The sequence below is a fragment of the Micropterus dolomieu genome, linkage group LG14 (genome assembly GCF_021292245.1).
Source record: "Micropterus dolomieu isolate WLL.071019.BEF.003 ecotype Adirondacks linkage group LG14, ASM2129224v1, whole genome shotgun sequence".
NCBI lineage: Eukaryota > Metazoa > Chordata > Actinopteri > Centrarchiformes > Centrarchidae > Micropterus > Micropterus dolomieu.
In genome coordinates, this window is record NC_060163.1 from 19057256 (window position 1) to 19084933 (window position 27678).

The 27678-nt window shown below is 39.0% G+C and overlaps 1 protein-coding gene and 1 long non-coding RNA gene across 2 annotated transcripts in view; one reads left to right on the top strand and one right to left on the bottom strand.

Annotated features, from left to right (window-relative positions):
• The window catches only part of LOC123983287, a 29112-nt gene extending 13090 nt beyond the window's left edge, over positions 1-16022 (top strand). Inside the window, exon 4 of the long non-coding RNA XR_006828164.1 lies at positions 15175-16022. This is a non-coding gene — a long non-coding RNA (uncharacterized LOC123983287). The remainder of the gene's footprint in view (positions 1-15174) is intronic.
• LOC123983284 (melanopsin-A-like) lies at positions 2829-27232 on the bottom strand. The gene is made up of 11 exons (XM_046069501.1): positions 27110-27232; positions 22070-22206; positions 21843-21976; positions 15199-15402; positions 14545-14716; positions 14100-14261; positions 12345-12452; positions 8667-8838; positions 8351-8542; positions 5928-5999; positions 2829-3308 (listed from the first exon to the last, which is right to left on the bottom strand). Exons 1-11 carry the CDS (start codon positions 27230-27232, stop codon positions 3108-3110), a joined length of 1677 nt encoding a protein of 558 aa, XP_045925457.1. The 3' UTR covers positions 2829-3107.
• Positions 27233-27678: the final 446 nt, after the last annotated feature.

Here is a 27678-nt window from a genome sequence, read left to right on the forward strand (position 1 = left end):
TATTAATAGATGTCAATGACAGAATAATCTCTGTCTCCTCCACCCACTTACACCCTCTACTCATGTAAATAGAGTACTAACTCTCACCTCTGTAGGGCGCCATAGTTCTACAGGGAGGCCTATACAGGTCAAACAGCACCATAACACCTGCTCTCTGACATGTTGGACAGATATGACCTTTGCTAATGCCGTTCTGTTATCTGACAGGATGTTCTAGCTGTTATCAGCTGAACTGTATGAGTCTCTTCCATTCAGGAAACTGACCTCATGATTTACAAATACACTGGTCAGTCGACATTGATAGACACGATGCATTAGGAGCTACAGTAATCACAGTCATTATGGTGAATGAATGTGTGTATGTGAATTTATATATGAGTATAGCAAAATGATGTTTAATTTTTTGCCAAAGATAAATCCACTTGAGTGAGTGAGCGTTTCTTTAAAGAAGTGAACCCTATTAAAGAACACTGTAATGTATAAGTGGATGGTGTGATAATATTGAAGGACAGTTTAATTAATTGAGAAAATGGTTGACAGATTAATTAATTGCAAAAATTATCCTAAATTGCCCTAGCTTCATGCATGGCTAGTTCAAGCATCACAAAGGCAAAGACATGGAGACACAACCACCAAATGAGCAGAATTTAGCAACATTTTTATTTAGAAAAATAAATAATAACAACACAAAACATTTTGTACAAAGAAAACAAAATCATCATTAAACCATCACTTCATTAAACATCAATATATTAAAGCAGAATTTAAATTTCATATAAACATATATACATATATGTATATGTATATGTATATATATATATATATATATATATATATATATACATATGTATATATATTATTATTTTTTAAAAACATGTACTTTTGTACATTCATTGATGGGGACAAATGAGCAACCGTGGAAATGCATTAACCTTTGTGGCCTCTTTAACTAAGATTTTAATCTATAATTTGCCTGCTTATCATTTAACATACATGAAAATTTGAGTATGTGACAGATTTAATTTGACATGTGAACAGAACAGTTATTACAATCATAGCCAAGGACGCAGCAATCTCAAAGGGAACGGCAATGTGCAGAAGTGGACTAAAAGAGCTTTTGGAAATATGTACAGTGAAAAGGATGTTAAAACACATTGGTGAAGTGGTTCTGTACATATGTCTATGATGAGCTCTATGATAACAACTCTGAAACCACACACTTAACAACAGTTGTCATTTAGCAAACTGTCACTTATATATCTAATATTAGATATTAGTATGGCATCAAGAGAAATGCAAGTACAGTACAGAGTAAAGTTCTTCAACTTCAGACACACACAGTCATACTCGCTCGCACATACTTGTTTGGTGATGTAATATGCTGTTGTGACACATTTGTGACCTGATTTGCCAGATCTGTGGTGCTTCATGTTACCAGGAATGGAAAAATCAATGATAAAGAGCTAAAGGGGAAACAAAAACTGACTGTCTCCTCTCCCATCCTGTCACTTGTGCCCATGTGCGCCTGATTACCCAGTTTAGAAATAAAACAACTCATATTAAAGCTGCATTAAAGCATTTTTGACCACTAGGGAGCAGAAAGACTGGAATGAACAGTATAGGTACATTTGCCCTCATGTGTTGATTCGCAGCGCTGTATTAACGTGATGCATGCTGGACTTACGCTGCAACTATGTCACATGAGAACCTTGTGGGAGCAAGGTGGCTACAGTTTACAGTTTTCTAATGGTGCTTTCAGGCCAAAAGCGAAACGAGCGTTGGGGGCGGTTTTCCTGTCGGGTGGTGCAAAGGAGGCGGTGCGGAGGGAGTACTGCCGGCGACACGAAGGCCTTACGTGACTGAAAATTTTCAACTCTGCGGGAGGAGCTCAGAGTAAACTGCTTTTATTAAATCAGCTTTTTACTTTAGTTTTTGGGATTAAAATGTTGATTTATCTTCACTCGAGCTTCTCAGCAGCTAGCTTCTGTGCATTTCTGGTTCCACTGTTGTTAGCATCGTTTGGCACCCAGACTTCTGTTGGACTACTACTTCATATTTATTTAAAAAATGACAAAACTGGACATTACTTGGAGAAAAGAAAGAGAAGAAGTTGAACTACCTGATGAGTTGAGAAAATATGTGTCTGTTACTTTATTCCGGCTATCGTTTTACTTTACTGTGAACAAGTTAGCATAGCATAGCCCCAATCGATCCGAACTCCATTCAGAAAACAAACATTTTAGAAGAAGATCTGACAAAGAATGAATTCATATGTTTAACAAAACTGCATCATATTATAGTTATTTTGGCAGCAGACTAATCCATTGCAATTAAATCACAGCAAAATGTTTACTTTGGGTTCATAGAGCTGTAGTAATCTCAGGTTGTGTTTATTTGCGTTATCGCTTTGTGTGTAAAATACCTGGCAGTTGTCCAGCGATAAAAATTTGCGTGTGGTCTGAATACACTAAATTGGAATGCACTATTATTTATTTCTATCATATGTAATTATTATTACTATTACTCTATAGTGCTACCAGTTCTTATACATAACCAGGAGTCATTTGATTCAATGTTAATGTAAAAAACATTAATGCATCTTTAATATAAATATTCTGTATAGTAGAAAAATGAAAAACAAACAAGAGAAAGTCTGATTTCATATTAAGAGAAAGAGATTGGTTAAAAGCTTGCTTTTAGAAAGCATAGACAAAGTATATCTGCCTACATCGTAAGTTAGGTATGCATTAACGCATATAGTGTTTAAAATATGGCTCATAAACTGTGCAAAAATAATTTCAGCATTTTTGATGTCCCCAGTTGTAGTCATAATGGCCCACAGTAAGCTAATTGTATCAAACTACACTCGAGGAAAAAAATTATTTGTTCAACTTCTGTAAGGCAAGATAAAGAAGAATTATATTTTATATTCAAATATAACCAACCCTAGAGACAGAACTTTTGACATTGTGTTTTAAGGCTAATTTGCTACTCCTGGCTCTGAGGTAAAATCTCCAACCACCATATGTCAGAATAAGTAACACACATAAATGTGTGCGCACACACACACACACACACACACACACTCGCACACTCGCACATACTGTTCATTGTAATGCTGTTGTCTCCAGTCTGGCTATGTCAAGGGGCTCCTTGGTAACTGGACTGTAAGTTTTGGTCAATTTGAGGCTGCCATGGAAACCTGGGGGACTATGCATTATAGATGGGCTGGATATGGAGGTGACAATGACAGATGACGTTGTCTTACAGGTAGTCCTTAGCCCCGACTCCTCCATCACGTTCTCCAGCTGTGTAGGCAGAGGGAGAGAGAGAGATGGTAAGGTATTGTCGACATGTGAGTAGGTGGCTGGATATTTGTGTAAGGAGAAAGAAACACACGGAGGTGGAGGTTAGGGGAGAGAATTAAGTTTTATCAACTGTTGCTGTCTCCTCTGTCGGCGCACAAGCCATGGTCACAGCTGATCAAAGACATTGATTGATTGGATTGATGAATGGCTCTCCAACAATACCCTTGATGGAGTGGGACTATATCACTTGGTTGACAACATAAGATCAATAGCTCTGCACTAGACAAGCAAAGTACTTTAAATGAGCATATGGGTGTTATTTTTCTAGTTTTGCCCAAAACATAAACATTTTATTGTACTCACCAAGTTAAAGCAATAGTTTGATAATTTGGAAAATAGGCTTATTTGCATATTTGCCAAGAGTTAGATTAAAGGATCGATACGTCATATTTCTGTATGAAGCTGCAGCAAGCAGCAAGTTAGCTTAGCTTAGCATAAAGACTGGAAACAGGGGAAAAAAGCAAGCATCTGTCTGAAGGTAACAAAATAAACCAAGCAGTGACAACCAGCAGAGACTAGGGAAGCCAAATAGGGAATAGGGAAGTCACACAAATAGTCACGCATCTAACCCCCAAAACGTGTTGTTCTTATGGTTCAAACAATCAAGATGAAGCGTTTTAATTAGTTAACTTTAGAGGTGCTGGTGAGCAAATTTTGCTACTATTGGAGGAAAGCAGGCTAACTACCTTTATGCTAAGCCAAGCTAACAAGATATTGGCATTAAACTGGTAATAAAAACATATTTGCATAAAAAGTAATGATTAAATTGTTAAACAAACAAACTTAATATGTACCTAAAATCCTAACTAATCTTAATGATTTTTCTGTGAACACAAGTCTGTCTTTGTACAGGAGGAGCCCATTCGAACTTTCTTCAATTCTTAGTACAATTTTCTTTTCATTACACTTCTGTCTGTGGGGAACAGACAGTCAATCAATCTTCATCCCTTCACTCTTTTGTCTTGAGAGCAGAGGCCATCCAAAACTGACAACATAATCACTTGGTTGCAGAAACATGGGGTTTGGGTGTCAAAGTATGAGTGCAGGATGACACACTGAAGCTCCTATGCTTTTGATTTTCCACATGGTTTGATTAATATTGACATTGGAGAAGCAGGAAATGAAACTGGACAGGCTGGAAAGCACGGTGGATTATATTGACTAGAATGGGCAAAGGGGAAAAGGAAGGACTAAAGAGATATGCCAACCATTTCACATTACTTTACACTTGATTTTTAAACATGTAGTTCATAGTCATAGTTCAGAGTTATTTTCAGTGAGCTATTTTAAATGTGGTGGAAACACTGAGCAACGTTGTAGAATGGCTGACATACCTTTTAAATAGCCCAAAAACACAAATGACAAAACATCTGGGCAGGACAGATGGGAAAGTTTAGGGCTGATGCAGGTTTTTATTATAAACATCGCTTGAAAAGACCAAACCAAACAAGGAATTTATCTTACTGCATAGACAAACCCTGATGTAGCTTTTGAATCTGCTCTATAAAACTCCACTGTTGTCCAAAACACTATTCGACAATATTGCATTCAGTGATATAATCCTTTATCACAATGAACATGTGTTATAAAACCACCTGCGTAAACTAATAACAATACCTTTCAATCTATCACACAGTAGTTGTGTGTTGCATATACTACTCCCTTTTAGTAGTATATTGCATCATTGGAAATGATGATTTCATCTAAAACACATCTCTTTTGTTTGATCAGTTGACCGTGGCGTCTGCATGATGTAATCACAACAAAAGTACCTTTCTGCTTCTTCATCTAAAACACATTTAATTTAAGATATACGATTCTTGTGATTAAAATAAATAATTTTCTCTCAAATTATTCACTTTTACCAGAGAAACTTTTCTTGCTATAAATCAACTCAAAAAATAACAGTTCAGACATATCTCATGAAAGCACTTTGTTACTTACTGGATCTGACACCAAATCCAGACAAAATGATTATATGAAAGGTGTCTTGTTAAATTGGAATAATATCATTCTATCATAAAACATATCTTGAAGTAACAAGACACTGAGCATTATTATGTCATGTCAAAATGTTATAATTAGATTACGTTAGACTAGACTCTTTATAGTGTAAGTACAACTTTAAAAGGGCATAAAGGTAGAAAAAAGCAAGGTCAAGGCCATCAGCAGTGGTGATTTTGAAAATCATGACACATGCACTACAGGTGCACTAAATGACTAGACTACACCACAATTAAGAGACAGAATATACACAAAAAAATAACAATACTGAAAAATTTTACTTTATGGTACCGATGCAATTACAATGAGCTGAGAGGAATAAACACATGGCCGTTCACTGTAATGAAAGAAGGAGATTTAGTGTCTGGACAACCACAGAGTTCTATGAGAAAATAAGCAAACTCAGGCCTTTTCCACACAGACAATAGCTGTTAGTAGGATAGTTGTGTTGTTGATTTAATTTTTTCATGGGATTTGTTGATTTTCTTGTTATAAAAACACAGATGCGACATCTACTGCACAGAGCAACAGGTGGCGTGATCAGTGGTATCTTACAGTAGCAGGCAGATGACTGGTTGGCTGCAGATTGATGGCCGACATGGAGATGTCTTCAGGCTCTGTCTGAGTCTGAACAGTACGCACATAAACACAGCCATTTAGTCAAAAATATCTTTTGTACTGTCACAGTAGAGAAACTTCTAATTGGGATTTGAACACAGACCTTTCAGATAAAGGATCTCTCTCAAAAGCACATAATTTTCCTCTGATAGTCCCCAGCTTATGCCAGTAACAATTACGTGTGCCAAGAGCAACGGGATTAGCATTAACATTGAAAATCATTAATGGTTTTCATGATACCCATCGTGTTATGAAAAGTAATCAAAATTCATTCTTAAAGGTTAAAAAGTTTAACATTTTGGGAAAGAGGTTTATTTACTCTCTTGCTGAGAATTAGATGAGAAGATCGACACCACTATCATATCTGTCTGTTGGATATGAAGCTACAGCCAGTAGCCAGTAAGCTTAGCTTAGCATAGACTCGAAAGAGGTCTGTCCAAAAGGTAATAAAACCCTATGACAAGCACCTCTAAAGCTGGAGTCTTGTCATCCAGTCTTTCTTGTGATTATTATGAGCCATATTTACATTTATTGTTAGGTCTCTAGTGGCCTTATGAAGGTAGCAAAGGAGGAAGTCAGGTGATGCATTATAAAGAGCAAGAAATTCCGTGTAAGGAGGTTGTTGTTGGTGGATGGGTGAAACAAATGCAGGACTTTCACACAGGAGACCAATGTTTGAGTCAAGTGTTCAGTGACCTCTTTAAAGACCTCTGACATATAGCAATTATAAGTCGCTTTGGATAGAAATGTCTGCTAAATAAGTAAAAGTAAAATCACTTATTTTAACCCAAACCACAAAGTTTTCCTAATAACCAAGTATTGTTTTTTTGCCTAACCTAAACATATGTGTTACCATGTGTTTAACATTGTGACTTCTGTAAACTGACTTACGGTCCGGTGACAAACTGAGACTTAAGTCATGGGCACGGCCAACACACTGTCCAGCACATAATCCCCACTAAATTCCAGAACTTTTGACAATCATACACTTTTAAACAAACAATGTGTTAATAAATTATCTTTAGAGGTGCTGATAGACAGATTGTGTTACCTAAAGACAGAAAGAGTCTAGCTGTTTCCTGCCTGTAGCTTCATATTTAGTGTACAGACGTGCAAGTGGCAACTCTTCTCATCTAACTCGAAAGACTATGAGCACATTTCCCAAAATGTCAAACTATTTCTTTAAGTCTAAAAGTATCAGGTATTGTAAGTACTTCAGAGTTACCCTACAGGTACAAACATTAGTTTCTGTAATATTGTAATTAATTTTTTTTTAAAAAAAAGGAAATATGCCAAAGTCAAAATTATACTAATCACATACGGAAATTATGTCGGTAAAAGTACATTTTTATGTTATTTTGTCTTTTACACCACTGGTTGAAAATTACATTGTTTAGAGTATAAATCGGTAAACACAGATTACAGAAAAAAGTAAAAAGTATACAATCTGCTCTGTGCAGTGATGAAAGCAGAAGGAGGTCAGATACTCCTAAACAATCAGTCATCTTCGTCTGCCAACAAGTGCAATATGTTGAAACATGGGGTCACATCATGCAAGCTGTGGATTAAGTATGAAAGACTCAGATTATTGGATTAGTCTTTGGACCCTCTGTAATGCAGTCCTCATTGAATCTGACCTGCATGGCAGTGCTTCTGTATGTGTGTGTTTGCATACAGTATGTGCGGACATGTGGGTTGATGGTGAATTTTTCTGTGAACTAAGATGATTACAGAGAAACGGAAATGCTCCATATACAGGATGCCCCACATAGAATGACCTGTCACTCTCCATTGGCCTGACAGCACAATGCTTAGGAATGTTGCAATCGCCAAGAAGCACCATTCAGATAAAAAGTGCCGGGTTTTGGCCAAGCCTCAATATGAAGATGTGTTGTTGTGTCTTCTTTTAAAATGCCATAATCTAACATAATGCTCATCAATTTGATGCTGTTCACTATATAATATAAAAGGAAAATTTACTTTTTTTATAACCTCTGATCTTTCCTGTTGGCTGTCCACAATATATGCACCAACTTCATTGCTGAGACTCTACAGTCCACAATTTAACATATTAAACCGTAATGTCAAAGTGAAAATGAGTTCATTCAAGCCACACCAGCTGGTGATTGAGCCAGTGATTGTGAAGCAAGACTGAAACAGCTGATACCTATTAGCTGATAAAAACGAGAATTCAATGCCAGTCTAAACTAAATCTATACTCTAAATATCTCCAGAAGTGCTGAGTCAAAAGGTTTCTGGACCTGCTTTTGATCCTTCAAAATGTTTAACCTCTCATCCTAAATACCTATCTGACATTTAAAGTTAGAAATGTACAACATAAGCCAGGCTCCAATACTCACTGTAATTTGTGAGAGGAGACATATGGCCGGGTCAGTGGGGATGTGGGTGGCAGTTCTCTCAAACTCTCTTGTGTTGTGGCCTCTCACCTTTGACCTCTGGCTGGCATGACGCACCTGTTTGACATCACTGGACAATTGACGACTGGCAGGCATCTGAGATGAGCAATCCTCCTCCGTGTCTGAGAAGCGAGCCTGAGACGACACACAGACGAAATCACAAACACACAAGACTAAAATCAGCAACTCGTAATTCAAAGTATTTGTAATAGGAAGTGTAAGACATAGACATACCATATTAGATATGAGATACACTCACTGATTCGCTGTCAGAAAGGGAGGAGTTGTGCGGTCTGCTGGGGCATTTGCTCTCTGATTGGCTGGTGAGGGTTGATCGGCGGGTGGACTGGAGACTGCTGCTGCTGAAACGGTCTCTTCCAGTAACGCACAGCAATACCCCGAGGTAGGGAATGTACTTGGTGAGTGCTGACCTGAGAGAGAGATAGAGAGAAATATTAAAATCCAAATGAACAAATTTTATTATATGATAGTAAAGCGTAGGGACCTCTGACAACCCTGAATGCCAAGCTGAATTAGGCCAATTAGGGTTTAAAAAAAGAATAAACAAATTATATAAATACATTAAAGCCAGTGACCCCAGCAGCTACATTACATTTGCTCTGTGTTGCCAAGAGGAATAATTATTCAAAGTAATTTATAGTTCAGTCAGGACAACTTTAATCAAAAATACTGATGTTTGCTCTGCAGTAAGTTATGTTTGACAGTATGGCTCTGTTCTGGGATATCCCTGCCCTTCCACGTGCCTACGTGGAAAGCCCCAAGGTACAGAACAGAGCAGGCATCTATAACAACAGAAATAATATTATTAATCAGACAGCCTGAAAGGAGGAGCTGGGGTAGCAGTGGGAAACAAGTTGCTTGCAGAGAAAGCAGCAAGGGTAGACAGGCTAAAGCAGCTTAAATAAGGCGCCTTTTATGGAATTTACCAATGAATGCCATGAGGGGAATCAGCTGAGCTGCCAGCTGATGTGGCTGGCTTTGAGATGGGCTGCAATCAGCTGATGTGCTGGGATTGTGAGCTGAGCTTGACTTTGTTGTCTGCTTGAAATTACGATATGCTTGATTTGTGCATTCAGTGGTTTGTGGTAGTGCTACACATAGACACCATATGCACTGTTGACAGATGTTTCCACAGGGAGAGTATATTAAATTCTATGACAGCTACAGAAACCATGAGGCGACCACAAGAACTTTGAGTGTCAGCATGGGCTGCTTGTGATTTCTCCCACAAGATTCTGAGATTGTAAGAAGACTATATGAAGCCACTAGAGGGAAAGTGCTGTAATTGGCTGGCTTTCAGAAACACACATCTAACAAAGCCTTTTCACATGCAAACCCTCTGCTCGCTGCAATCGTTGCTCTCCATCAAGTGAATCAATTAGTGTCAAAAATACACCCATTAGACCAGTACGTTGCCTCAGCACTGCCCTCACACAACCTAGGCCAAGGAAATTAAAGCCAAAGAAAAAGAAAAGTACACCACCCACCAGCGACTTTACATTAGGCCATACCAGATGGAATTGTGCAGACGATTTGGAGTATTTGGACTGACTTGTGAATGAAAAAAAGCACATCCAGAAATTCAGTTTTTGCTTGACATTGCTATTCATTCCTATTTTAAGATACATACTGTAATTTTATTATTGAGGCAAGGTAAAAGACTTCTATGCATTCATATTTATTGCGGTTAGCAAACTACTGTTTGTCTGTTCTGGTGGTGGCGAACAGTTCGGCTGTTGGGCTGGCAGGGACAAGCTGATAAGGCTGGCCCTTCAGTACCCCAGTAATTGAGTTTGGTAAAGAAGCCTCTCTGTGCATGCCATACTCATTTTCTATGATTGCCTGAGGGGCCCTTTGGTGTTGGCCCCATGACTGGTATCACCCATCTCACTGCACAAATCTGCCATTCACTGGTGAAGTCAATTAATACGTATTTTTCTTAATTTTTAATTGTTGTGCTGGTTAGCATTCCAGTGAGTGCATTGCTAATGTAACAGCAAACCTGTACCAATAATTGAAATTTAAAGCATGAATTGTGTAGATAATTTGCTAAAAGCAAAGTTTAGCACTTGCCATTGAAAATGAAGCTGGAGATTATCTTAAAGAGAAAAACGTTAAGGACCACACAAACCTACTGATATCATCTTCACTTAAGCAGTAATGAACAAAAACTGTGTCTTTAGAAAACATGGCTAACTGTTAGCACTTTGCATATTTTATATTTTATATATTTGCATATATAGCATATTTCACACAAAGGAGACGGTAATAAAGACTGTATTAGCCCGGCAGTTGGAAATCTCAAGAGCCACATGAACCAGCTGTGGGGCGAGCAGATGTTATCAAGATGCACAAAACAGTGTAAAGCGGAGTAAAACAACACATTGGCGGTTATGAAGGAGGCGTGCAATAGGTTTTTGCAAAAATGACTATTTGATTTCAGTAAAGCTTGTTGCTTTTCCTTGCAAATAGCTTTAGTGAGCTGTAAACATATGGTCCATTGTGACAAAGGAAAAACACAACTGAGCCACTGCCCCAATGCACTGTTTCTGTTGAGGTCAATACATGACAGCAACCTGTAGCCAGCTTTCTCAGAAACTTTTTCACACTGAAAAGGATTAAGATATTTACACAGTGGGACAGGGAAGGATGAACACCTTTGCCATGTAATCAATTGAAAATGAATTCATTAATGGACAACAGCAAAGTTATTGAGATGTTTTCACGCAGGAAAGAATATAGAGCAACGTTTGGTTTCAAGAAATAATGTGAATAATTTTCCTGTTGCATTTATATTACATTTTTAATTGACCTCTCTTTTAGTTAGTCTGGTTTATCAACTTGGCATATGTTTAAGTTTTAGAATTGTAAAAAGGTCCAAATGGGATCCAGCTCTTGTAATACTGACTTCATCCTGCCCTTGGGCTACTACTTTTAATATTCTATCTCTCTCTCTCTCTCTCTCTCTCTCTGAGTTTATTAGTGCATAACATTCCTGTCGTTTTCTATTTCTATATCTATTTTAGTCACTGTTGAATTACAATTGGAACCACAAACTGGAATTGACATTAATTGGTTTTATATTAGAGTGTCAAACTACTGTGTCAGATGATGCCTGGTAAAATCAAAGATGATGTGCCTTGATCCACCAACATTTCTGTGTCAAAAACGTCACTGACACTAACTACTGGTCTACTACAACAAATTCTGAAAATAATCTGCCTTTGTATTTAGTGCTGATCAGACAAGACAGATTATTTGGCCATTGAGAGCAACCAGAACCATTAATTGAATATGTACAGAGTGACCATACCCTAGAGCCTTGAGGTGGGTAGACACAGACAAACCTGACAACACAGAGAAAACAGAGCCAGTTCTGCCATCAACAAGTAGAGAAAGAGCAAAACCAAAAATGTGAAACACTCTTAGACCAAATAACATTTTACTTGGGGAGAAAACAGATATTGCCATGGAAGCAGCAAAATATATGAAAGAATTTCACATCCCGAGGTAAAACTGGAGGAATAACAAATGAAGCTGAGCTACTTCAAAAATTTCCTCCTGTTTTGTTGACAATTGTATCTCTCATTGTATCATGTTTTTTAAATATTTTTGTTTATTTGTTTGCAAAGTCTTTTGTTTTTCCTTATCTTTATAATACACTGTATAGTATAGTAAAGAGTACAAATTATTAGTATTACTTACATTGCAAACCCAATGCAACCTGCAATACTGTACTTTATGCAAATATATGCAAAGAAGGTAAACTTGAATTTCAGAGAGAGAGAGGGAGAAAGAGTATAGCTGGGTCTCCAATAAAAGCCTGTGGAAATGATAAATTAAAGTATGTTATTTCCATCACATTAATCTGCTGTTAATGAAACTACTAACACTTGCATTGTTGTGTGCATTGTACCTGTATTTGGGGTGTGTTATGGCATATACAATGGGGTTGTAGATAGCAGATGCTTTGGCGATCACAGCAGGAACAGAGTTCATATATGGAGTCAACATGTGAGCGTACCTGAGAGAGTCAGAAGAGAGGAGAGCGGGGACAGATGTTGGCAAGAGGAAGAAAAATGAGAGAAGGGAATAAGACACATTCATGTGACAAGAGCAGTGGTGGGTGTGTAGAGACACAGGGGTGAGGCTCACAGTCACACTCACTTTCAATGTTGGATGTTGTTGTTTAAAGATCACATAAAATGTGCACTTGAAATGCAAACAGTGTATTTTTACTGATTTTATGCTACAGCAGTAAGCGTAGCGTCCAATCATTGAAGTCATCACATATTTTTAGCTGTCACTTGGGGGCAGCAAAAACAAGCTGTAAACACAACATTGACATATCCTCATCTTATAAAGTTGATACGGTGAACTCGTTCGTTGCCTATTTACACATCCAGCAGTTATGAAGCAACATTATCTTTCATTTGGAGTTGTGTTTCTGTTCTCCAGTAATAAACAAAAACTGTGTCTTTAGAAAACATGGCTAACAGTTAGCACTTTGATATTTCACACAAAGGAGACGTATTCACTCTTTTGGTGCTGAGTAGTGTAATAATAATAATAATCCTTATTTGTAGAGCACTTTTCAAAAACAAGTTACAAAGTGCTTTAACAAGTGTAAAGAATAATACAAAAAAAGATAAGAGCATGAAAACAGTGTACAGTGGAGTGTGCTGCTGAAAACAAAGCTATGAGAGAGAGGCCAGGGGGTAGAGCGGTCATGCACTTATCATAAGGTCAGTAGTTCGATCCCTGGCTCCCTCAGTCTGCATGTCAATGTGTCATTGGGCAATATACTAAACCCTTGCTCCATCGGTGTGTGGATGTGTATGAATTTGTTGCCATTCCTGATGGCAGTTGGCACCTTAGCCTCTGCCATTCAGTGTGTGAATGTGATGAATTGTAAAAGTGCTTTGAGTGGTCTGAAAGACTGAAAAGGTGCTATACAAGTACAGACCATTTACCATTTAAACAATGAACTGAAACTCATTATAAAGCTCCATATAGTTGAGGGGAGCTGTAGATTCATGTGAAAATTCTTTGTAAGTTCATCACTCCGAGCAACTCCTTTCACATCATCACATTGTTTTCACATTGTCATTTGATACATTGTTATTATAAAAATGTTGATTATGTTTAACTAAAATCTGTTCTTTGATTTCAAGTTCATGCATATGTTTGTTATGATGGGGATTAGCTCTCCCAAAATCCTCATTGCTGCCCAGATAGTTTGAGAGCTCCCCTAAAGAGCAGAAACATTTATGCCAAATCTGTCTGTATAACTATTTGCTGTAAATGTGTCTGAATCACAATTAATGTCCCATCTTTCAGGCAGCAAGTAGTTTCATTTTATGCCAGTGTAACTAGTATCAACTTGCAGAGCCTTAAAGTAATATTTATAGGTACATTATATATATAAATATATTAGATCTTTGTCTTGCTTTATAATGAAAAAACCCTGGATGTTCTCTCATATATCCATTGCTAAACCTGCTGCCACCACAACCCCTGTCTGGTTAAAATGGTGATAGATGAATAGATGAGCTTAAACTACCTGTACTGCTTTACTATTATGAACTACATCCCCCCCCCCCCATGCTTTGAATCACTAGATTAAAGAAAATATCTCTTTAGCAGTCTTTAACAAAGTACACACACCTACCCAGCGAATGCAGTGAGGGCTGCACAGGAGTAAGGGGCCCAGGAGATGACATATAGTAGGATGACAATAAGTGCGATCTTGGCCATCTTCCACTCACTCTTCATCTTACGGAATCTCTTGGCAGAGTTTCTTGTTCCCTCACATTTGATCTTTGTTATCGCTCTGTCAAACACAGAGACACTCAACATGGTTATGAAAGCTTATATTTGTCAGGGGTTTTATTGTATTTTTCTTTTTAGTTAATTTATTTCGACGTCTAAGTTAATTGATGTAGTCGTGTATTGTACTCGTCGTGTACACACAAAATTCACCAATCACCAACACTGACAGTACTGCCAGGATAGGCAGTATTATCGTTCAGGTCGAGTGAGACATCAGTGGAATAGATAAACTCTGACAAAATTGTTAATCAGCAAGACATCAATATCATCACACTTGTACCAACCGTGTTGTGTGTCGGATGGCTCTGAAGATGCAGCAGTAGCTAAAGATGATGATGGCGAGAGGGATGAAGAAGACAAAGGTAAAGAGCAGCATGGTGTAGGAGCGGACAGAAGGGGTAAATGTCATGTAGTCCCAGGAACAAGACGTCATCAGACCCTCTGGGACATAGGCACCTGTGAGAGAAAATAAACACTTTAGTTGTTGCTTCCCACGAGTTCCTATTTTTCTGTTGGTTTCTGCATTGAATAACTTGGCAACTGTACATGCAGTATGCGGTGTCCTTACGATAACCTGTAGTAAAATAGTTGAATTTCACATTGTACCTCATTTGACATTCCAGTTCTCAGGGGTTGTTAGGGCTGCTAACTTCACAACCTCATCATGACTTATTTTTGGGCTGTTGTAATGTCAGCTACAGGTAAGCATGAGGTGATCTGCCTTCTGATAACTGATTTAAATGTATTTGGCATGTTGACAAAAGGCAAAGTCTGATCTATTTGAGATAGCAGTAACTTTCATCAGGAATTTGACATGCAGACACAAAACAAAAACAGTGAGATCGAAGTACTGAGACAGAGCTCAACAAATCCCTCAGAGGAATCACACTGATCAATAATGACTCTGTTTCTAGGTATCTGAGTGCAGTTGTACTCACTCCAGCCAAAGAAGGGGGGTAGGCTCCAGCCCATGGAGTAGAACCAGGCAGCACCCACGATGCTCAGGGCTTTCCTGCGAGACATCTCCCCCAAGGAGGCCAGAGGCCTGGTGATCACCATGTACCGGTCCACCGCAATCACCATTAGTGTAATCATACTACAGATACCAAACAGTGCTCCGCAGAATGCATATACCTCACAACCTGCACCAGGAGAGGTAAAGGAGGGACAAAGAAGCAGTAGAGGGGAAGAAAAAATATGTTTGATATCCGGATAAATGCATTTCTGGCAGTAGATCCTGCAGCTGGGAAAGTCTACAGTTGAAAGTATTGTGTGATAGATGAAAAGAGCTGAAAGGCTGAAAACAGCCAGAACTAATGATAATACAGTTACATTAACCTAAGTTTGGAAACAAATGTTTGTACCCATAGTCTTTTTTTCCTTTTACATTTTAGCCATGCTAGCCACATAGCTTGAGGAATGGTTGATGACTTGATTCTGTCATGGTTTTGTGGTTATTTCCTGTTTTATTTTGTTAAACCCTTCCTCTTGTGTCTGTGCTTACTTAACTTCTCGTCTCTCTGTTTTTCGCTTACAGTCTATGGTTTTTCCTTGTTTATTGATTTGTTCTGTAAACTTCCACCTTTATTTTGTTACTTATGTCTCCTCTCGTTTCTGTTCACTTCACTTCCTGCTCTTGTGTTTTCCTGCTTGTTGCACCTGTGCCTTGTTAATCACCTCCCTCTTGTATATTTAAGTGTGTGTCTTCCCATTGTCTGTTGTAGGATATATAAGTTTTCTTAATAAACAGTAGGAGCTTTCACACTGCCTTATCTTCTGGGATTATAACAACAATATTCCAGCTCGCTGCGCTGTATGAAAGGTATGGGGGAGGGGGGTCAGATTTGAGCCGGGAATGTTGGTAGTAACAGAGACGGAACAATGTATGTGGAAAAAGCCATGGAAAAGGTGTGGCGTTTCAATGCTGCTGTCTTACAAGTCATGGTCTTTTTTTTCACGGTCTAACCCTGAGAGCCGGATCACTGTGTGAAAGGACACATGGCTGTTGGATTATGGCGACAATATTTTGTTCAGTATGAATGAGTGAATGCAGCATTTTGGCAGACATTCTTTCTGCGTTGATAGCAGGATCTCTGTGTGAAAGCGGCTACTATAAAGTGCATCTGCTCCGCCTGTGTGTCATGCTTTTGGGTCCGAATCCCTGCTTTGCCAGCTCCCTGCTTGACTCAACGTAACAGATTCCATCTTTTGAGGAAACACTTTAGTCATCAGATGATAAATCCTATGACGTTGTTTATCCTCTGAATATCCATCCTGTCCTGACCTGATTTGGGAAAAAAGGGGAGCTTAAAAAATTAAGACAGGATTCAGGAGAGTAGAGGCAGTACAGAAGTAGAGAGAATGGAAAGAGATGGAATATAGGATTGGTGTAACATTCAGCCATCAGACTAAACACGGAAACAGGGCTTTTAGGCCCAAACACAGATATAAGCATGGAGCAGGTAAATATAAGTGAAGTGAGGTTTAATTAACTGATACATCCAAACAATAGTAAAGTAGTCCACAGTGAAAAACAAGATGTATTTAGAAACAAATGGCGATAGTCCATTAAATTCACAGAGAAGAGTACAAGACCACAAGACAAGACACAGTGTAACTGGAGACACGAAGGACAATGATGAACAATGAACTAGCAACTACCACCAGGAAGACAACCACTGTACTGTAGACACACACAGGCGGGATGAGGAAAATAAGGCACAGGTGATGACAATCAGGAGAATGAGACAGGTGCAACAACCAAGGACAGAAAGTAAAACAAGACAAGAACACTAGGGACAGACAAACTTCAAACTAAAGTAGGAAACACTAAAACAACAACCTAGACCATGACAATAAAGGCAGAAAGATAGGGAAAATTAAGTAGAGAATTGGGGAAAGGAGTCCAAGATGAACGATGAAGACAAGTGTCAGGTAAAGACAAGTAGCGCCATAGTAAGATAGATTTACCAATGCCCCCTCCCATATTTGAAAAAGTGTGACATGTACAAACAGCATACAGTATTAGTGTAAATATTAGAGTTTTTCTCCATTGCTTAAACACATTTCTTGAAAGTCTGCCTCTATTTCTCGAAAATCTGAACACAAATCCACAACTTCTCACCCAATTCCCCAAACATCCTATTTTCAGGTCAGAATGAAGCTCTCCACTCAAAAACATTCAATCTTGCAGAAAAAAAACAAACTTTGCCCTCAGACATAACACACAAGCCCTCAAAAACACACACACACTACTACAAAGTCTTACACATTATTGGTTATAAGCAATGTTGCTTCTGGTTCTCCTAATCAAGAATATTTTCACATGATGAACACAACAAAAGTATACATTTGCACACTTTTTATTCCTTAGTGTATTATACAGTACAACACACTAAACAACACATTTTTCTGCCCATGCGTCGTGTCTTTGGTCTGGGACAGGCCAGAGATTCTCGTCCTCCACCTCCTCCCTTCTCCTCCGCCATACTCCTCCTCCTCCTCCTCATATTCCTCCTATTCCATCTCCTCCAACTCCTACTGTTCCTCTTCCTTCACCTCTTACTCCTCTCCATACTGCTCGTCCTCCTCCTCCTCTTCCTGCTCCTCTCCTCTGATGTCCTGTACCTCTTCCTTCACATCTCTATGTATCCATTGTTCCAAAACTGACTCTGACCCTTTTATCTCTCTATTGAAGCTTCTGATTGGTGTGTTATCAATAATGACTCTTTGTGTTTCCACCTGGGTAATTGTGTGCTAATTTAACTCAAGCTGTGCTGACTTGAGTGAACAGTATTGAATGTTAGTGCTTTCTAAATGACCACATGATGTAGGCAATGAGAAATGAAGGGATTTGTGTGTAGAGTTTAGAGATATGGCTGTGCTTTTAAAAAAAAATTATGGTTTTGAAATTTTTGTTCAAAAGCCTGGTTATACTCTTTAAGCAACTGAGAAAAACTGTAATACATGTTGAATAGGGTTGGGCAGTATGAGTTTTGTTATCATTTACGGTCAAATTAGTTTCTCTCCTCTACTGCTTGCTGTGTTTCACTGAGGGTGATGCTTTGCACACACTGAGGCGAGCAGAGAGACAGGTGAAGTGAACGTTAAGTTACTGGATTTGACAACTCGTTACGTTACATACAGCTGTAATCCACCCGTGGTGTTGTGTCGGAAGCTATGGTCCGGAGATGCAATGACTTCAACCAATGGCGAGTAAGAAAAAATATAAATAATATGTAATTTGTTAAGCTATGAGTACAGGAAACTCCACTGGCTGCTAGGCAAATTTATGCAATCTAAAATGCCATAGGCTTAAGCTGATAGTGAACAGCAAAAAATTATTGTTTTGTCTATGACCCTTGACAGTTAACCTAGGGGAAACACTGCTTGGTGCTATAGGCTATGCAAATCAGGGCTAGACTGTCATGTGATCTATTACTGTATTGAGATATATAGTGCTGTTGTGATATAAAATTACATACCTTGATACAAGGTCCATGTCACCCACCGCTAATGAATACCTAGTAATAAACATATTATATGATGACATACTGGTTTCATTCAGACACAGTGTTAGTGGCTTCAAACATGCCTCTTTTTGTTCCATAATGTAAGATGCTGTTCGCTGTGCAGTTCATCCTCATGATTATGCTGAATGAATCCATAATTTATAAAGAACGATTTACACATTAATGCACACTTGCAGATCAATTTGCAAGCCTATACACACGTGCACACAGACACAATACAAAGACTTAATCATGACTTTTTCAGCTTCTGTCCCTTCAGGTCCTGAGTGTGTATTTACCACCACATATCATAAAATCACAGCGCCAGTCATCGCGTGCAAGCACAAGACAAAATCTGAGTTGAGTTGACCGTGTGAAGAAACTCAAACAAAAATGCTATTGATTATATTACAAAGCCTTTCTGTCTATTATATTACTGTGTGTGTTTGACAGCCCTTGTTAAATTACCAAAGCAAATCAAGTCCAGATTGGACGAGCAGATGATAGCCAGAGAGGAACAATATTTAAAAGTCCAGGGGCATTTTGTCTAACAGCAAAGCTCACTGCTTTGTGGTCAAGATGACAAGTAGTATATGTAAAACATCTCAGAAATAATGAGGTCCTTTAATAAGGTCCTGCAATGAGCTGTCAGGAGCTAATCTTTTTAGGAAGCATTCATTAATAATTGTGTTTCCATACGTTTTTTAAGTGCATCAAATAAAAACATTGAACAGAACAGAAATTAGATTTTTTTTAAAGTTGAAATATTGTGAAAAAGTATTTTACACTTGGCTGAGGTGGAAAAGCTGGTGGATCGATAAACACAAAATGCGAAAAAATGCAATGGAAATGTAACAATTAAACCGTGACGTACATGAAGCATATACCCTAAATGCCGTCACTGAAGAGATTAAATCGAATCTGTCTTTTGACTGTCATTTTATTGGGACTATACTTTGGAAAAGTGTAAATTGTAAGTGTAAAAAGATCCTGTTGGTGTGGTGGTGGCACAGGGGATCATCAAAGTCATTCGAATTAATTCTTTGGGGACAAGAAAAGTCTTGTACCAAATTTCTTTCCAAAGCTGCCGAGGTAGAACAGTGTTTCGACTGAAAGATTATCTTATTAACCTACCAGCATTGCAATCCCTAGAGCCACACTGCTACTAAAAAGACCCATCATTAAATGCTGCATTGGCTTCTACGGAATTCTAGTAAAACAGATGGATTTACACAAATAAAAGACAAGTTACAGTTGGCTTTTGCTTTGCTTTTCATCTACCTCATTCATTCCACATATATATTTTTCTCTTGCTCCGTTCTATCAGTGTTTAATCTGTGGAGTTTGGAGCCTCTTTTACCACCTCTCTGTCTCTATTCACGCTGATAACATACACTACTGTACAACCCCTTTCCAAATGCACTCAGGTAGAACACATGCATTCCTACAAGCATTCTTACTTTGTTTTTTGTGATCAGTGGCATTTGGATACTGCAGAGTAAGGCTTTGATGCTGCTGTTTACATTGTAGCAGAAAAGGGTGATAGAGGACGGTAGGTTTGTGTGTGTGTGTGTGTGTGTACAGAATCTTAATGGAAGGCAGGGCTGTGCTCCGGTTTCTTCTGGGTTTGTGCCTGGAGTTCTCGGCCCTTGACGGGTGGGTGGGTTGGTGGTGGCATGCAGCTGAGCTAGTTGATTTTGCCTCGTTGCTGGTTTGGCTGGTGTTGCACGGCGGGGTGGGGGCGTGCTGTGCATGGGGGATGTCGGCTGGCGCAGGCGGCCTTAGTTTTTCCGGCGTTTGGGGGGACGGCGGACTTTTATTGGCGGGTGCACGGTGACCTGCGCAGTGCGTTTGCTGCCGGCTGGGACTTGCTTTCCGTCATCATTTCGTTGTCAACTGGCATTTGGCTGGTCGTTTTTATTTTATTTTTTACTTTTTATTTTTGGGCGTCTGTTGGTTGGGTCGGGGTCTTCCGCGTTTGCATCGTGGTGCATCTGGGAGTCATATATTTAGTTTTTTGTTATTTATTTATTTATTTCTGCCATCCCTATTGGCTACTGGGGTTGTTGCCTGCCTGTTGCTGGGGTCGGTGTGGCACAGTCGTGGCGTCTCACTCTCACTAACAACTACATTCTTTAACAGGCTTATGCGCACACACATGTACACACACACACACACATATATACAGACACATTCACCCACACGCACACACTCACACACTCTCACACACAGACACAAACAAATTTAGGTTGTCCCTGGTAGAATTATTCCTGATGCTTTTCTTTCAGTTACTTTTAATTTAAATTAATTGTTATTATTCCAGCTCTGGTGGCTGTGCTGTGTTGCTTATTTATTGTGCGTGACTGTTTGTTGTTTTCATTTTTCTCTTAGTTGTCTTACTATGTCAGCTGTTTATTGCTGCTGTTCGGCTGGTTGTCTTTTACTATTATTATTATTTTTGTTGTTTGTTTGTTTTTGTTTTTGTTTGTTTTTTTTGTTGTTTTTCTCCTCCCCAAGCCCCCCTCTCTGTTCCATTGCATGTTTTGTTGCTTTCTGCAATTGGTGTTTCCCTCTGCTATTCCCTGTTGTCCCCACCTTCCATCCCCCTTCTCTTACAGGTGTTGTCCTTTCTCTGTGCTGTCTGTTTGTGCCCCCCTATCCCCGTGTCTGACCCCCTGTCCGGCAGGTGACAAATCAATACATAATTAAATAAATAATAAAACAGACAAAAGAGTATATTAATACTCTCTTGTTAAAGTAAAATCTGTCTGGCACAATATGGTATCCAGCTCATCATACTCTATACCAGGCTGCTGGGCAGGACAGGTTTAAAAAAAAAGAATCTTAATGGAACTGTAGGTCACACTCAAGACGGTAAAGAAACAATACACTCCCCTTGTAATTTAGAGTGTGTGTGTGTATGCATGCATGCACATGTAAAAGAGTGTTATAATATCATTAGTCTGCGTTTAGGTTGTTGTTGGTTAGGTACTATATTTAAATAAAAAGTGCAAAATGTTATGTAATAAAGTTGAAACACTAAACCATTTCACTGCACACACATGTCTTACCTTTCTTTCCAAAGATCCATCGCTTGTGCATGCTGTTGATGAAGAAGGTGGGTGTCTGAGTAAGACACATAAAGAAGTCTGTGACTGCCAGGTTAATGATGAAAATGTTGGAGGGTGTGCGCAAGCTCCGGCTCCTGCACGCACACATCACATATGTTATTATCACAGATACTATAAACCAAAAATGTGATGCTAAACAAGTGAAACAAGTGTAAAAAAAAAAGTACCTGCAGAAAGCATATATGACCAGGAAGTTTCCCAGCATGCCAGTGATGCCCACGGCCAGGATGACAACACCAATTGTATAGTGAGCGTGGTCTGGGACGTCTACTGTTGGAAATGGGTGGCTTGGAACAATGGGACTCTAGCAACAGGAAAACAGGATAGCAATGTCACTCAAAAACTGTTCTGATTTTACTGCAGGTCTCAGCAATGCTGTGAAGGAAAGCTTAAAGCCTGAATTGTAATGACTTCTTTTCCCAAGCATTTACATTTAAGCATTTACATTTTCGATTTTAAATTTCACTTTTCATAATCTTAAAACCCATTTTCAGTTTCCTTTTTCTTTCTAACATTTAATTATAGGCTGACTATCTGGATTACTATATTTTTTTTATTAGTGATTTTTTAATTTTTCCCTATTTAATTTTAATTTAAGATCAAATTAAAGAAAAGGAAATATAAAGACATATTTTATTATTGATTGTGTTGACATTCAAAGCAATAAAACTGCACCACACTAGAATAATTGGTTATAGGGGTCGGTGGGTACATATTCAGATTCAGCACTTAAGTGTGTCAGCAAATGTTAGATACATCCCTACAGTGAGAGAAAATCCACTTAGTCTGGAGCCCGCTCCATACACATTCTCTTCAAATAATAACTTAATAGGATTTAGTCAAATAATTAGGGTGATAATGACTGGTTTGGCATGTTAACTTGAGGTTTCAACATCAGTAGGTGACTTTAAGTGATCTATAGCACATAAGTACAGACACTGAAGAGTTCATTCTATTTCAAGAGCTGAGAGAAAATAAAAGCAATGATCCATCAATTATGCTCCAGTAACTATTCTGTTTTGGAGGTCATGACTTCTACCAACCTCTGTCAGCCACAAAGAAACTCTACAAGGCCTTACTGTTAATTACAGTACCTGTCAATCACAGTATCTGGTAATAAGAATTGACACAGTTTGAAAAGTCACATTTACACAATGAAATGCATAAAATGGCTAATCATGAGCAGAGTTAAACCATGAAGCAATGACGGAAGATATATTCAGATCCTTGCTTGAAAGAAGCAATACCACAATAGAAAAATACTATAAAAGTGCTTTTGTTTTCACATTCACTGAGCATCAGCTGTAGTTCTGATTAGATTATACATTAACATCCAAGCAGTATTTTAATATTGTAGCTTGTCCAGTAGTGCTGAAATCAAACAACTTATATGCTGTTGGATATAAAAACATCTGTAGTGAAAATTGCAAACTGATATATCCTGTTTTGTAAAATCTTTACCTGTAAAATAATGATTCCAGCAATCACAGAAATGAGTAGTAAAAATTACAATATTCCTTCTAAAATGTGGAATAGAGGTGCTAAGTAGCACAAAATGGAAATACTTGAAGGTAGCAGTATTCTATTGCTGCCTCAGAGTTGTATTTATAGGTACACTGTGGAGTTTTTGACCACTAGTAGCACTATGGCACAATGTTTATACAAGTGGGTCCCCATTTTGTTTGTTTCATGCTCACATGCGAGCACTGGGACAGAACCATTCACATTCTGTTGTTGGTTTCACACTATTTTGCTGACACTTATGGAGTAAAAGTAAAAGTAGTAATTATGCAAAATGGCTCATTTCAGAATAATATGTATCATATTTCTGAATAATAATTGTGAGAATTAATTTCTGACACACTCCGTGCATTAACACTTTCCTATTTTCTCTCACTGTGATTCTTTAATGCAGATGCGCTCTCTCTCTCTCACACACACACACACACACACACACACACACTAACCAGGATTACATCAACTAAGCTTGATCTTATTACCACCCAGAGATCAATTGGAACACACACATCTCCTCTCATTAATCCTGGCCACTGCAATTAAGTGTGCATGTGTGTCTGCGTTTGTGTTTCAGCAGTCTTACTTTTCTGCATTTACAAGTTCCTGTTACCAAAAGGAGGACATTTGAAAAGTAGCCTACATATAGCGAAAAGTGATGGTGGTTCTGTAAGCAAATGAGTGAAAAGGGCATTGGGATGTGTTACTGAAAGCGGGGACAAGAGCAGTAAGTGAAGATGATATGCAGATGTGGTGTGTGTGGAATGTAAACACACTTGGATCCAGTCTGACGCCTTCGTCTTCAAGGTCTTACTCCCTCCCAGCTTCATTTCTTCCCAGGTTTGGTTTCTCCTTTTCATATCCCTGGCACTCTCTCTGCTAGATCTGTCTTTCTCATCACTCCTATCCCTGCTAATTCCCTCCTTCACGTCTGTTCCTCTGTACACTAAATCTCTCGATCACTCCTTTCCTTCTAGCTCTGGCGGCTAGGGGTCAGATTAATGCTGATCACACAGGAAGAAAGATGCATGGTGAGCAACACGACATGGATGTCTCCTCTACAGTGTGTTTGTGTAGGGTTTAAAGACAGAAATAGTGCACGTTAATATCTCTCTATACTCTCTCTATAGTCTGTGAGCATGTACTAAAGGCATGGTGCCAGAATTTCTGGGCTTTCCTTCGTCAGTGGAGAGCAAGTCATATAAATGTAAATGATCTTGTGGCTGTCTAGTACACATTCACTTAGAACAGGCAACGACAACTAAAGCAAGATAGAAAGAAGATAAAGATAAAGGAGAGAGAGTGAGAGAAGAGTAAAGGAGAAGGAGTTTAATCTGAATTAAAAAACACATGCATGTGAGCATGAACAAGCAAAAATAGCTACTCACACTTGTGTATTTGTGTTTGAACGCTTACAAACACATGTACTGTAATTGACTTTTGCTTGTATGCAACATATAGACACACACACACACACACACACACACACATTTCTCTGTAACAGCCAAGACTCATTTAATAAACATTGGCTGAGGGGCTTCCCTCTAAATAAAGACTGCCTCGTTATCATGCGAATAATCAGTGCAATGGTTCATTTACAGTAGAGAAATGTATTTTCATTGGATCTTGATTATCTGAGTCAGTAGCCACTCATGATAGCACAATACTGAGTTATACACACACACTTACTCTCTCACACAAATCCACTTATAGGGACGCTCAATCACATCAACACGCACATCGTTTTCATTTCACAGACACACCCCTGCAAAAACGTGTTTGCATGCATACACATTCATCAATTGGACCCATATTTTTTTTAATTATCCAGAGATTGTAGATTAGATAGATAATCAAGAGACAAAATACAACAAACATTGTTAAAAGGAAAAGAGGTCTCTAGAGAGAAACACAGAAGGTTTTAAAAGACTTTTTAAATGAAAACCACACTTATTGCAGAGCACAAGATCTCATCTGTCTCAGCAGAAGCTGCCCTCAGGCACTGCTTCAGTATCAGCTTTCCCCGCTCTCCCACCATGAAGGCCAGACCACAACACCAGTAGAGACTGAAGCCTGCAGGTCTGGACTTCAATGTCAGAGACGAAACCATAGGCTCTATATAGATGAACAATATGACAGCTCCCCAAAGGTGAAGCAGCCCCCTGGCGGCTGGCTGCAGTGTAGGTCATAAACCCCAGCCCATCCATGTTAGCAGAGAGGGGATATTGGCCAAACTAAAAAAATCAAAGTAAACGTCAAAGTTTTGTTTGAGCAGGTGCCTGCAGACTTTTGGGGAATTGTACGTAGAGTAGGAAAGCAGGAACATCTAGACAAACTTTTCTTGAGTTGTTCTGCAGTAAACTGTAACAGCTGACCTGGGGGATCTGTGTAGTTTTTTTCAGTAAATTAAATTTGTGTTTTGTAAGCTAATCAGTAAGTTAATATTATTAGCTAGCTAGCTAAGACAACAAGCATCCAATGTTGGCTGTGTGGAAAAAAAACAGGTGACTGGTAGCTAGCTTCTAATATTTTATTCATTTTAGAAAATAAGGTAAAAATCTTAATGAACTTACTCGGTTTGAAGAAACACTATTTTTTTTATATTTATTTTATGTACAGAGGTGGATACTCTATACTCTGGATACTGTAGCCTATTGGTCTACACATCTGTATAAAAGGATTTCCTGGAAGTCAATGCTTAAACTGACCCATCCTTCAGACACAGAGGAAGACAGAGAGAGATGGAGTCCAATCATCCATGAGACTTGAACACATTGCTCTTGCTGGTGACCACACCTCTTGGAATAAAAATGTGTAATGTCAGAATTAAATGTCACATGTAAACATGATGTTAGAGCTTGCATGATCACATGCCTTTAAATTTTAAAACCAACAATCCAAATCAGCATGCTGTACAAAACCAGCTGTTTTATGTTTTTATGGTGCCTTGCTGCAAACAGAATTTCCTCTTGTGTGATAATAAAGATCTGAACTGAACTGAGCCTGCAGCCTTCATGTGGTAAATTAAGATTGGGACCCAAATGGGTCTATTGAAGCGCTTACATGAGATTGGGAGGGCAAGAATTTATGTGATGGTCAAATGGGTCCACATGAACGCCACTGAGTGCAACACTAAATGAGCACACACACAAGTCATCTCAAATATTACAAGGAATACTGACAGGAGATGAGATCCATAAACTCACTATATAGATAATTATGAGCAATACTGCAATAAGAATACACGATTGGCGTTTTTAACACGCACACAAAAAGGTGATACACACCCTTCACCCACAGCAGCTTTTAAAACCATTTTCTGCAATAGTACAAGCTGAAGAAACAGTAGAGCTAACAGGATTTGCGCTTCCTGCCTTCATTCAGGTGCGGTGCTGAATGAACGGAGCGCAGACGCGCAGGAGAGGATTCTGCATTCACTCATTCAGAGTTAACATCTCGCTCACTCACACTTCCCTTGTGCGGCGTTCATATGTTATGAATTATATGGAGGAGGAATGAAAACACTTAAAAAAAAAAAAAAGGTATTTAGCTGCTCTGGATCGGATGCGTCCGCGTTTACGCATCGCTGCGGCGCACAGAAGCTCTCCATTCACACCGAGGTTCACGCAGCCAAAAACAAACAAACAAACAAACTAAAATACACAAAAAAGCCGTGGGTGCAGGATACTTACAGACGTAGCGACTGGAGACAGCTCCATGAGCCTGTGGGGACTGATGGAGCTGATGTTCCAGGGTGTCCGGGCTGTCGGGTCCGGTGTGGGCATCCCCGGTCCAATCAGCAGCCGGGAATCCATTCCACGGCGATGAAATGAAACGCGGCTGAGTGTGAGAGAAGTGGACGGGAGAGGTGTTGAGTCTGAGGTGGTCTAGGAGTCCAAGTGGCCCGGCGTCATCGCCGCCCTGTTCTCATATCTCACTCTGACAGGACTACTGGTAGTAGGTTGAAGCGGCTGTGGAGGAGTGGGAAAGAAGTGCTCTCCCTCTCTCTTTGTCTCTCGTCCAATCCCTGCTCCGGGGAAGCCTCTGAGTGTGTCAGTAGGTCTGTGCGTGTGTGCACAAATATAAATAGAATAGCCATTTTCCTGTTTGTTTGTTGAACTTCAAGGAATTAATTGAAACGTTTTTCCTCTCTTATCAGTACCCTCTTTTGTGTGTCTTCTTCTCCCCTTCCTTTCTTCAGTTTTTGACCCTTAAGGAAGGACTGAAAATGAATAACAAAAATCATGCAGAGGATCAAAAC

Excerpts from the sequence above, each read along its gene's own strand:
- LOC123983284 (XM_046069501.1), bottom strand. The coding sequence starts at position 27,232 with ATGGATTCCCGGCTGCTGATTGGACCGGGGATGCCCACACCGGACCCG. Across the intron at positions 22,207-27,109 it reads TGTCTCCAGTCGCTACGTCT|AGTCCCATTGTTCCAAGCCA; the intron begins GTAAGTATCCTG and ends TCCTGTTGCTAG. Across the intron at positions 12,453-14,099 it reads GCCCTCACTGCATTCGCTGG|GTACGCTCACATGTTGACTC; the intron begins GTAGGTGTGTGT and ends TGACTCTCTCAG.